At 36.5% G+C, this 13,529-nt stretch overlaps 1 protein-coding gene across 1 annotated transcript in view; it reads left to right on the top strand.

Moving 5' to 3' along the window:
* The window catches only part of GIPC2 (GIPC PDZ domain containing family member 2), a 72,983-nt gene extending 68,556 nt beyond the window's left edge, over positions 1 to 4,427 (top strand). Inside the window, exon 6 of the mRNA XM_039257072.1 lies at positions 4,211 to 4,427. Within this exon, the coding sequence (XP_039113003.1) occupies positions 4,211 to 4,356 (146 nt within the window). The 3' untranslated portion in view covers positions 4,357 to 4,427. The remainder of the gene's footprint in view (positions 1 to 4,210) is intronic.
* Positions 4,428 to 13,529: the final 9,102 nt, after the last annotated feature.

The raw sequence follows: 13,529 nt of genomic DNA, 5'->3' as shown, positions 1-13,529 counted from the left end.
AGGAAAGTAATTATTTGAAGAATGTAAACCATTGTTAAATTAGGAATTTCTGTCATTATTCAGATCTGATTAGCATGAAATATAAATCACAATTGTGACACTGATTCAACAACCAAATGAATATGTTTGCTTGCTATTATTCTCAATATTCTTAGCATTCAGAAATGTTAAGTCTTCACTCAAATTGCAATGACATCATGTTACTCTGGAGTTGTTAATATAAATTTACATTAAAAAGTGAAAAAAGTCATTGGACAGTATAATGGCTAAAACCGAAACACTGTCCTCAAAAAGCATTGGGATGTATTTACCACTTGAAAATAGAAAATAGTTGAAATGAATTTACGAAGTAACCCCAAAGGAGACAGTGCTTTATTTGCTTGTAAAGTTAATCTGCGAATTAGGACTTTTCAACTGACCCAATGCAGATATGTGTTGCCTTGGAATATTATCCTCAGGGGAGAATGGATTCTGGAAGATTTTGAGTCCTGTAATGCCTTATATGAGATTGATCTAACTTAATGAAATGTTGTATCATATAAGCTTCTTCATGAATATTTAAGGTAACTGTGGAAATATATATAACTATAATAGGTTCTGATGATACTTATTTAGGAGTTTGGAAATCACCCTAGCAATGTCAGAACTTTAGGCTTTCTAATTTATTTAGGGATCCAGGAATGTGTGGAAAGGAAATTTGAATCATAGTTTCTAACTAATTTTTCTCATAAAATCTTTTTTAGCTTTTAAAAATATACAATAGTGGTGTTTTAGTAGACATAATATCATCTTTCTTAAGATGATTTTATTCAGCGAATTCAAAATAACACTACAGAAAGTCATCCTTCTCAGATAAAGCTAATGAAATTTTGGAAATAAATTTTCATTAAAAAATACATATTCAACATTGGTTGTGTTTTGATATTTAACTCCTGTCTTGAGTTCCTTGAAATGGGTTATTTATGAAAAGTCTTAAGGAAAATAAATGCTAAAAACCCTCTGTGGAAGGAGATACAGCTAAAGTTTTAATGGCTAACCACTACTCTTTATTTAATCCGGCTATATGTCATTTTATGGATTTGAAAACAGATTTAGAGAAGTTTGGTAACTTACCCAAAGTCAGCTAACAAGTTGAGCTGAGATTCAGTTTTGGATTTAGACGCCAAGATTTTTCATCTGCAGTAATGTGTTTAAAAGCTTTGTTTCAGTATTTAAGAATTTAGTGGAAAATGTAAATTGACCTATATCACCAAAATAAGTTTGTCGTTAATAAATGATGTTCAGTTCAGTTTTGGGAAGGATATAGATATTTTCAAAATGACCACTAGAGGGCAGCACCTAGCTGCTATATGTAGTATAACAATTCCACTTTTTCAGTGGAATCTTTCCCCCCAGATTGTATTTGGGTTTTAAATATTACTCCAGTATATTGCAGATATGTTACAGACAAAAAGCATTTTAATAGTTGTCATGTTAATGTGATGTAGCTTTATAAAAAGTGCTTCATTTTTGCTAAAGTTTCATTTTGCTTTTCTTTTGAAGATAATCTTTAATCCAAAAGGATAAAATTATACTAGTTTACTTTTCCTGTAAGGATGTTCAAAATTTATGTTTATATTTTATTCATTGACAAAATTGCATACATATTTTAGTGCATGCTCCATTCTTAATTTCTTTGAAAATTCATATAGCAAATTACTGTTCTTTTTTAAAAAAGGTTTATAGTATATAGTATTTCTAACACACCAGTGAAGCTGCCTAATTGGTATTTTTGTTACTTCTACCAGACGAGGAGTTCTTTGAAGGCAGATACTTTATGTTTTTAATCTTAGCTTCTACTACAGTACCTCTCCTAGAGTAAATATTTGGTAAATGTTGGTTGACTGTCCATTGAGAGGCACAAAAATAGTGAATTCACAGGGAGTATGAGTCCTAACTTCATTAGTTTGACTCTTTAGTTCTTGGGCAAATTATTAAATTTTGAGCCTTAATGTCTACATCTTTGTATGAAAGGTATAATAAAAACCTTATTGGGTTGCCAACACATTAAATTAAAAACATTTTTTTAAATTTATTTTTGAAAGAGAGTACACAGGCATGAGCTGGGGAGGGGACAGAGAGAGACAGAGACACAGAAGCAGGCTCCATATCGCATGTTTTACTAAATACTTTAACATCCATTATAAAAAGACATGTTAAAAATCATGTGTTACTTTTATATCAATTTGGAACAATTTTCCACTCTTGATTTTCATGACCTTGATGCTTTTGGAGGGTACAAACCAGTTATTTTATAGAACGTTCCTCAATTCTGGTTTGTCTGATCGCCCCCCCCACCCCCGAATTACATTCAGGTTATACATCTGGCAGAAATATCAAATGTGATGCTGTAGTTTTTTCATTACATCTTATCAGGAGGCATAGGATTTGATTTGTTCTATTTCTGATATGGCTCATATTGATGACTTAAGGTGGTATTTGATAATTGTCCCCACCATAAAGTTATTCTCTTTGTAATAAGTATTTAGTGGAGAGAGATTTTGAAACTGTGTAAATATCCTATTCCTCATGTTCCTACCTCCCTCCCTCCCATCTATTCATCAATCAGTCATTTCATTGTGGATTTATAGTTTCATGTTTTGTTCAAGGGGATTATAATCTGTTACCATCACTACTTAATTTGTTGCTTAAATTGTCCCTGGTTTGATCAATGAGGGCTCTGTCCCTTTGACTTCTGTGTCTTTTTCACATATTCTCATCAGTTTTTGACAGTTTCTTACTTTCTGGCAGAAGATTAGCTACTCTTGGTATATTTTAATTCGCTCCAATCCTGGAATCAGCCATTTCTCCTGCGAACTCTGATTCTTTTTAGTGGAGAAAGATATTTAAGGGCCAAGATCTGGGTGCTTTGTGTGCTTATTGCTATCTGGGTGTCTAAATCTCTCTTTGAAATATGTCTCCACTGATCTGGTTCCACAGGATTCATTCTAGTTTTCTCCCTTTCCCTGTTTAACTTTTTTCTGGCAGTGGCAAACCTGGTTCCCACTATTTTTAATGTATATACTTAAGTGGTTATTCTCCAAGTATGTGACCAATCTCTCATCATTGTAGCTGCATGTCTTCTCCCTCCCTTCCCTCCTGCCCATCCTCCATGCCCTCCTTTCCACACCTGGACTCTCCACCTCCCACCATGTTGTTTGGCCATGTGGAAGCCTCCTTCCTGCATGGAATCACTCCAGCCACATCCCATTTCTGGTCTGATTGTGGTGCCCTTTTTGGGACCAAATCTCCTTCTTCCCTTCAGCCTGTGTTAGTACATAACTGTTTAAGATAAGACACAGCTCCTAAATGCTTTTAAGAGCCCTAGAGGATTTTAGCTGAAAGACCAGACCTCTTGGCTCATTTAGAGAAATCCTTCAACTGTTGATTTGTTCCACCTTAACCTGGGAGGAAAGGAGAAGATGAGTTTCGGTGTTTCTTTTTACCCCGTAAGCTCTTCACCCAAGTCCCAAACTGCATCCACATTGTATTTATAGGGGGCTGAGGGAAAAAAAACACCTGAGCCTCACGGGCCCTCAGCCAGTTTGGGCAGGTCCCTGGGACGCCCCTGGAGGCGTCCAGGCAATTGACTAGAACAACAAGACAAAGGCACCACTTCCTCTTTCTATCTTAAACAAGAAAGGGTCTCAGAAAAGTTATCTTGATTCCATCAGTAGACAGATACCTTCCTCTTCTCCTTAGCTTGATTTTCCTATTGCAAACTGTTATCCGTTGCCTTTTTCCTTTTGAGGGGCGGGGAGGACTAGATTCCATTATAGTTAGGAGAGGGGTACCGGTCAAGGGGGCAGAGAGAGCTAGTGGCTCTGGGGAGGTGGGGGAGGGATGATGTCCTTGGAGTTTCCTGGTAGCTTAGCCACAGGGCTTTCTTTCAGGAGCTCTTGTCATGCTCCTAGGATTAGCAGTGGTTCCTGACTGATGGGCTCCAAGGCAGAGGGGAGGCCAGGGGTGGCAGCTGCAAATCTGGGTGCAGTGGACAGATTGTTTAAAAATCTATTTGCTACCCTGATATGATAGAATATTAATGTTATAACTTGTACTAGAAATATATCTATGCCTGTTACATTTAGAAAGTAATTTTCCTGGTGCCATTTTTCTCCATTCTCTGATGCTGTCTCATGTGTCATTAATTTTTAAAAATTGTTTTTGATAGCTACCACAATGTTTGAAGCTGGAAAGGACAAAGGTAATCCAGATGAATTTGCTGTGGCACTTGACGAAACTCTTGGAGACTTTGCGTTCCCAGATGAATTTCTCTTTGATGTTTGGGGAGCCATCGGTGATGTGAAACGAGAATGATTATGATGTGGATGATCCATCTCTGGAGAAATGAACCATTCTTCCTTTTCAAAACCCCATAAAATCTGTTTTTAGACACTGTTACAGACTCTGGTTTGGTCTTACATATACGAAATACATTCTTTGAAATATAATTTCGGCTTCTGGGTATCTTCTAATGCAGTTTCATATGTGATCTGCTTAAGATAAATTACCTAAAATATCAATCTTAATATTCATTCAAGAGTCTTTTTAAAATAAGTTTCAAGGGAGTGTTTCTAGAGAGATGATTTTGCTCCCCATTACCCCGTGTTTTCTTTTCCACATATAATTTGTCGATTGAAATAGCTCTGTAGCCCATTTTCAAAGTCTTAATGCAGTGAAACTAGGATTAGAGTGTGATTTGCCTTGTAGCATCTTCATTTTGTTATACCAGCCTGAGCAGGATATGTTCAGGATGTAAAGCATGAATTTTGCCACCTATTGGTCTAGAAGCATTGTTTCTTTTTTTAATCCACTGAGTAAGAGGAGGAGTATTCCTATAGCCTCTTGATGTCTATAGCCTACTTTCTCTCTTCATAAAACAAAGATTGATTGACTTTTATTTTTTGTTTCTTTGTAATTGCTACTTTTAAAAAAACTGTTGTTGAAATATGTTGTGCTATGTGTTTGTGTGAAGAAAGGTGGAAAAGGCAGGGTAGAAACCACTTATATTTGATTTTTTTAAAGCAGTTCTTAAACCATTGTTTCTTTTTCCACTCATACCCATGTTTATGTTACCTTTTATAAGCACTCCAGGGAAGGTTTTTTTATAGTCTTCGTAGAACTTTTCTTTTGAAAGATATTTACTCAGAAAATAACAATGTTTGAGAAGATTTTTTGGGGGTGAAAGAACAACGCCTTAAGCCCCCTAAACTTTAGAGGAGATAGTATCAGAAATCGATTTCCCCCGGTGGAAATAAAGGATGACCAGAGGAATTGAGAAAATATACTAGTCTATTATTTTAGAGTTCTAACATACTTTCTCTAAAACCTTATATTATTGAGAAAATTGAGGGCAAATGACTGTCTTATCACTCTTATTTGACATGTGATAGATGTAAGAGAAATGGAAATGAATGGTTTCAACGGAGATCATTTAATAAGGCAGACCATGGTGTGACCAAGCATTCTTCTAAAGTGTTGTATGGAAGATACTGTGTGCTGCCATGGTAATCAGAAATAATAACCTGTGAGGGCTGTATTCCAGGAAATCAGAAGTAGTTCCCTTTTCATGCTGAGTTAATGCTAAGATAACTCTATTGATTTCTGGTGCCACTTGTACTGACATCCACTCCTTTTTCACATAAATTTAATGCTATGAAGCTGATATTCTTTGTCTCATTAATCTGAGACCTGTACAGAACCCCGCCTTACTCATTAATGTGTAACAAAAGTAGTTTATAGAATATGGATTGTCTTATTGTACTTGCCCATCTTTGAAAATAGGACCCAGCTCAGACTGTAATTTGTTGTTTCTTATTTCATGGATTTCTCTTGAAATATTACCAGATATCTGTTAATTCTTAATACCATTTGTCTTTGAAGGACATACAATGGAAGAGTTGATATTTTTCTTTCTCTCCTCTCCTCTCCTCTTTTCTTTAGAGAGTGTGTGTGTATGTGTGCACACAGGGGAGGGGCAGAGGGAGAGAGGGAGTCTTTAGCAGGCTCCATGCCCAGTGCAGATCTCAACATGGGGCTCCATCTCAAAATTTTGAGATCATAACCTGGGCTGAAATCAAGAGTTGGGTGCTTAAAAAACTGAGCCAGCCAGGCACCCCAAGAGTTGATATTTTTAAAGATGAGAAAGTTAAGACCCATTGAAACATTTTAGTTAAAAAAAATTGTCACTAGATGTTAGACCTGAAATAAGTCATCATTTATTATGATTTATGTTTGTTTCTCCTTTTGTGGGGGATGCAGGAAGATTGATTCCTCGTGGCTTATGGAATCTCATTTCACAAAGTGAGTTGTGCTCACCATGATTTTTCTAGAATTTTGATATGTAAGTTACCAGCTATATCTTGTCTGTTAGTGTTAAATGACACTTTTTATTTAGGGCTTCAGCTGGGTACAGTTACTTTAATACTAGTAAGTTTTTCCTTGAAATGTCTTTTCTCTCACCTCTATTGCTAAGCTGATAACAAGGTCAGTTTCTTTATGTCATTTTGTTCCCTTGTGTGAAAATATATCTGTTTGTGAACTTTGTGCCTTTCAATAACTCTCAGTGCACAGAAAGAACAGGATCTCTTTTTAGATGTCATGATCTGCGGTTCGGGCTACCTTGCTGCTACAGTGAGACCAATCTTCCCCTTCCCGCCCGCCCCCCCTCACTAAACATGCTATTTCATTGATCCAACTGAACATTTCCAGAAGCTTCTGTCATTTTCTTTTGTTCTGTAGGAGTTTTCCCCTAGTGGAGGAGGATATTTAATTCTTGATTTCCTTCCACGCAAAACAGCATCTTTCAGTGGCTACTAAGAGCATATGTTTTCTGTGTGGCAGAGAATACACATGATGACTGAATATTGGGCTCGATGGAGCCTTGAACATAGCTAGGTCCTGATCAAGTGTATAAACTCTGATGATTACAAATAGGTACATTTTGGGTTTCTGTGATGTTTCAAAAATATAATTATATAATTATGTGAAACTATTTACGAATTCAGTTATAAAAACAGTTATCAGTTAACCTCTGTTTGGGGCTGCCATATCCGATATTGTAATGTGAACAGATAATTTGATAGAGATAATTTTGCCAAATGATTCATTTGCTATATTTCCTCTTATAACTTTAACAAATAGACATTTTCTAAGTACAGCACATTTTCTTTAGGTCCATGTTCTTGCTAGACCTTCAGGTTTAGAGAGAGCCTTCCTGGCATCCTTAGTTATCATGGCCTATCTAGCATAGTAGCAAAATGAATTTCATCTGCAATAGTTTTCAAATAGTGTTCAAAATAAGGGCTCTTCTAAATAGAAGATATATATCTGCCATATGAAAGTTTGATCATGTAATGGCCTTCTCACCCTCTGATACATCTAAAAATATATGGATACCAATAGCATTGCTTTTATTCTGGTGGAAGTAATAGGCTAGCAGGGTAGTGGGGGTTTAACGCAAGCTAGGAGTGAATAAAGAGATTGGAGATGCTGTTCAGCTTAGAGCCCCAATAATTAGTGCTCTGGGTAAAATCCACATTTATTATCTTGACACCGATTGAAAGGGACGTCAGAGTATTACAAGTCCTCACACATATCATGGTTATAAAATGTCTCTAAGACTGTGAAGTGTACAAATGGCACAGCCTGTCTCTACCTATTACCTGAAAACTAGTTCTAAGAAATGGCTCTAGGTTATTATCTGTGAGGAGGATTGGAAGTTGAATATGACATCTTCAATTTGAAATTAAGCCTCAGTAAAACTTCAGTATAGCCATAGATATTTTTTTAAAGCAGTAACAAAAAATTTTAAAAGATTTTCCGGTAGATTGTTTTAAGTATACATTTTATATTTTGAACTGTTTGTGCCATGCAGTAAGTAGTATTGACTATATACAGGTAAAATTTTCTACACTTTTGGAAAAAGGAAAGCTTTTTTCTTTTATAAAAATCATAGTATATTCTTTAAAATGTTTTTTTGAGATTGAGTTTTGGGAATCTATTAATATGTGAAATTGTAACTTGTATTTTGATATAGTTTAAAAATGTGTTTACTGTATTTCTACTTATAGATGTATAAATGTTCATGTTTTGATCAAAGTAAATTGTAAAGCTATAATTTATAATATTTCTTATATTTAAAGTATGACTCCTTAAAACAACATTTTCATGAAAAAATGAATGTTTTTATTGTGGAAAAAATAAAAATTTGGGGGTTTAAATGTTAGAATTTTTGTTTAAATGATTCAGTGGATAACACATGTAATTGTTTAGGTCTTTGTTTTTAATACATCTTTATTATATATTTTTTCTCAATGTATTTTTTTCCTCAATGAAAATCCCAAAATTATGTGCTTTGATTCAGTAAAAAAAAAAAAAAAAAAAAGAGATATGCAATGCCAGGGTACTCTAAGATAAAATAGTCATAAGCTGCTTCTGCTTATTAGATGAAGGTTTACCCAGGGTGACATTTTCTTATTCAACCAATTTTATGGCAGTAGTTTCTAAACAATAATGTAAGGAGAAGAAATATCAGCTTATAACTCTTAGGTAGTTATGCTTTTTGGATTCATTATCTCCTTGATGCCGTTTGAAGGCCCTATCAGAAATGTTAGAAATCCTTAAAAATATGCCAGTTTCTTATGTTTGGGGGTGGGGTCCAGGAATCTTCATTTTACCCATCCTCCAGATGATTCCAATGGAAGTGAATCATGGACCTTTATTTTGAAGTCTCTGAAGGTCATGGACTAACATTGGGTAGGAATGATAGATATGACTTCCAAGAACTTACCATCTGTCAAGGTAAGCAGAGATCTAAAAGACCTCTCAAATACAATTAGGTAAGTGCTAAAATGGATATATGATAGTATGGGAAGAAGCTATATATGACAATAAGATTTCTTATAATTTCACCAAGTGTGTGGTTTTCTAAATGGAACTTGGTATACCAGAAGAATTTGTTCTTTGAGAAATAGACTTCCCAATTGGTACACTATGGGTTAACCCATGTGATAGTTTTGCCTTCATTTACATGCAGTATTTGATGTTTACCCTTGATACAAATAATATTGGCTATTGATCTTCATGAGCTTATTAGGTATTTTATCCTCTTCTAGTTTTGAAGATGAGGATCCTCTTAGGTAATGGTTTTTAGAGTGGAAGTGACATGCATGGTAAGATTGATATCAATTGAAGTGACTTCAGTGGATGCTATAGTTTTGATAATGGAGAAGCTAGGCTTCTAAAAATGCTACTTGAATGCTTGTGTAAAATTTTCTCTTAGTGAGTTTCCTTCATGTAGGGGGTAGAGTGAATATGATTCATGCTTCATTATCTTATGTGTCATCCAAAAACATGTTGGACATAAAAAGATGCAGATCCAGTGAGTTAATTTAGCCTTGAACAAGTTTCTCTAAGGGCACTGGATGGCTCAGTCAGTTTAGCTTCTCTAAGTTCAAATTTCTACCCACTTCTTCAGATAAGTTATTATAAAAATTATTTTTATAGCTTTCCAGTGAAAAGTAAATAGAAATGTTAAAATGAAATAAACCATAGACTTTCTTTTTCATACAGCAAAGAAAAAACTTTCTCTTCTGCAGTGGCATTGGAGAAAAATGAGGAAATAAAATCCTGCAAAGTTAAGGAAGGGTGGAAGAACCATGGGATAGGATAGCTGTGGGAAATGGAAAATGGGAACATTGCAGCCATGTTCCTGCAATGTCCTCCCCTCCTGTCCACTGTGCATCCCTTCCTGGCTCCTTCTCTGCCCATCTTCCATTCATGGGGTTCTTCAGGCCTGGGACCTGGGTTCTGTCCCCTACTCTACCCTCTTCTTGGAGGAGTCCTTTATTCTCATGGCTTTCAGTATCTTTATAGTTGTAACTCCCAAATATGTATCTTAACAGTGTGGATCACTCTTCTGAGATTTATATTCAGATATTCAGCTGCTTCTTTGAACTCTCTACTTGTGTATCAGAACTTTAACATGTTCAGGATGAAACTAATTTTATTTGAAAGTCTTATTTTCCTCAGTTTTCTCTGACAGGAAGTGGCATCATAATTCACCTCACTGTTTCTTTCTTCACCTACTGTACCTAATTCAGCAGCAAGTCCTTTTTATGGTATGTCTGCAGATGTCTCCCAAATGTCCACGTCTTTTTAGTTTCACTGGCACCTGTTTCATCCATGCCTCATTTTGGTCTGGGCTGCTTCAGGCTCTGCACTGCTTTTCTGTCCTCTACTCCGGCCTTCCTCGTTTTTGTCTTTGAGGGAAAGGGCATTGGTTTTTGGATGGCTGAGCATCTACTGAAGGACACACAGAGGCCTAAAGGCTATGAGGGCAGGGTGGGGGTGGGGGGCTTTGTGTGTGTGTGAATATGTTGGGGAAGGGGAGGCGAAAGGTCCAAACAGGAAGATTGTGCCTTGTTTTCCTGCAGACTTGTTATGGCTAGATGGAGAGTTAGACCATCTGGGGCAAGAACCTTCCAAAGATTCCTGCTGTCTCCTCCTTGCAGAGGCGGTAACACCCACAGTGAGGGGTGATAGTTGAATACCCAGGACTCTTGCTGAAGCCCAAGTTGTTGAACAGAGCCCTGTAGCTTTCATAGTACCAGCACGTTCCATCCCAAATTTGTTTTTCTCAGGCAGTGTTTGGTGTGAAAATTTTTTTTTGGGGGGGTCCGCAGTTGTGCCTACTGTTGTCCAGCAGGAGGGCTGTCACATCAGCCCAAACCTCTGGCTTATTCCTGTAGATGCCCTACTCTAGGCTCCTTTTTTTTTTTTTTTTTTTGGTAATGATGTGACTCACACATGTTGAGAAGAGAAAGACAGTCCCTTGGGTATGCCTAGTGGAGTGTGGGGAAAGCCTTTGCTTTTGTACTTGAGAGGCTGAACTAAACCAGCACAAGAGTTTTGACAGGGACAAATGATCCTTTTTGCTACATGTTAATGGGATCACACCACTCCCCTTCAAGCTCTTTACAGTGGCCTCCAAAGCCCGGCCAAACTCATGGCCACACTTCCTCTAACTCTGTGCTCTGGTTACACTGAACTTTCTTTCCACTTTTCAGTTTTCACCAAGCTCTTCCTTTCTTAGAGCTTTTTTACTTGTGCTATTTTCTCTGCCTTGAACACTGTTTTTCCTATTGGCATGACCAGGTCTTAGTCATCCTTCAGTTATTAGTTTAAATGACACTTCTTTGGGGACGATGTTTTTGACCTTCATCCCTTTGTTCTCTGTGTTCTTGACTTCAGCCCTTGTTTGTTTCCATCCTAACAAATTATTTTAAATTATTTCATTTTTCTTTTACTCACTTGAATATCAGTTTCTTGGGGATGGGATTGTTTTTATCTCTCACTGTTCTGTTACCAGCACTTAGCATGGAGCCTGGTGTGTGTGTGTGTGTGTGCGCGTGCACACATTTTTTTTTTTAACAATAAATGTATTTATTAAACTGAGTGGATGGCACTTTTTACTTAACAGTATAAAACAGTGGGAATCAATTCACTTTCAAAATGAAGAGGATGTTGATTTTTCCTTCTTGTTACTTTTCAAATATGTTGCAAAGGAAGCTACATGTTAGGGTTTTTCCAGTATGGGTTTCAAGTCCCCCCAAAAAGATTCTCAATCCTGCTTACTGGACTTCTTACTTGACTGAGGTTTGGAGTGAAGAATGGAACAGCCTATCCAGAGGCACTTTGATCTGGGAGGTTTCACTGCCCAGTGTTTGCCCACTAGTCAGCATGGCCTCTGGGAAGTGAGCTGTAGGCTTCAGTCCCTGGAGGAGACATCAATCTAGTTTTCAGATTTCAGACCAGTGTTGGTCTTCAACACCAAAATCTCCTGTGATTCTTACTTATCATAGATCCTGGTGTATATTAAACACTAACAATAATTATTAATGAGGAACTTCAAATGTTTATTGAGTACCCACTATGCGCTCAATTGTTGGAAGTCAATTCACCTAATCCTCAGCAACCCCCTGAGGAAGGTAATGATTATCTTCATCTTACAGACAAAGAAATAGATCCAGAGAAATTAACTAACTTGCTCTAAGGCACATGTTTGGTTAGTGGCAAAGACAGGATTTGAACCTAGTGTTAAGTCCTCTCTCCCAACTTGATCCTGTTAATATGTTACCAGAACAATGTTCTGACTCACTCAACTGAGGAAAGCTGTGGAGGGAATTAAACCCAGAGAACAAGGTTATAGGCTCAGTTGGCTGCTGCCGTCAGTCTGAATAGGGAACAGCTACTCTGAGGACAAGCCAAGAAGCAGACTTAAATGGCTACGTGATGGATTTTAGGTTACAAATTGTACACTCTTTAGATTAAAAAAAAATTATAACTGGTAATAGTTAAGTCTAGATTTAAAAAAAAAAACATTGCAGTCACTGGCATAATTTTTACTGGTGTAACTAAAGAAAAAAAAGTTCTTGACCATTTCTTGGAGAATGATGACTGGCCTTAGAAATCCTTCAACTCTGGTTAAAGTGATTTCATGGTTTTGATTTGAGTTGTGGGTATTTTGCTTCTGGAGTCATTACTGTTCATGTTTCAGAAAACTAAGGTGCTTGCTATGTTCTTTAGTTTTTTATTAAACATTGTGAAACAAATTTTTTAAAAGCAACTTATTATCAACTACTTTGTGTACCATTTACTGTTTGAAAATGTCATTAGCATTTGAGGTTTCATGAAGCATGGAATATCACCATTAACCATTTTTAAGACTAAGATACTTGAAGTCTGAGAAATTAATTGGGGAGTTATGTTGCTCAGAAGGCCCATTTCTAGACCAAAATTCTAATTTGTATGCCAAAGAGGTGAGTTTATAGAGATGATTATAAATTTCCTGAGAATATTCCCTGCTCAGTTCTTTTCTATACATAAGAGTGGTCAGTTTCGACATATTTTGGGTTGATGAATAGGGAATATTTCCCTCAATATTAAACCCAAAGTAAGACTGTAACTGTGTTAATTAAAAAAATGAAATCAATTGTATGCCTTTACAGAGGTCAAATATTCATTTGTAATTGGAATAGGTTTATTGAATTCCTAGTTAAATGAGGTCCAGGGAAATTCTGAAGAAGGTATATTGACTGAAATAGAAATAAGTGGCATTTTCAGGACTGATCATTCTAAAATTCTATGGAGTGTCTGTGACTCTCCTTTTTTACTTTTTTGATAAACGCTGTTAATCATCTTGGTATTAATATTTTAAGATAAATTAATTAGCTTCCAGAAAGATTCTTCCAGGTGATCAAATGCTTAGAAGGAGACCTCCCAGCTCTCTACCACCTTGTCACCTGACAGCAGAAGGGAATTCACTAGGCAATTTAAAAATTGTATATTCTCTGGCCGGTAGGTGGCATTGCCTGCCCTCAGGACTAACTCAAGTCTATCTGTCTCTTATGTAACTAACCTTCCATATCAACTCAGGTGTTTTATATTCTTCTTGTATCTATTCTAACTTGTCCGGCCTTATTTTTGAG

This window comes from Hyaena hyaena, unplaced genomic scaffold, assembly GCF_003009895.1.
Source record: "Hyaena hyaena isolate Hyena2069 unplaced genomic scaffold, ASM300989v1 scaffold_601, whole genome shotgun sequence".
Lineage (NCBI taxonomy): Eukaryota > Metazoa > Chordata > Mammalia > Carnivora > Hyaenidae > Hyaena > Hyaena hyaena.
This window is presented reverse-complemented; position numbering and strand designations above follow the sequence as displayed.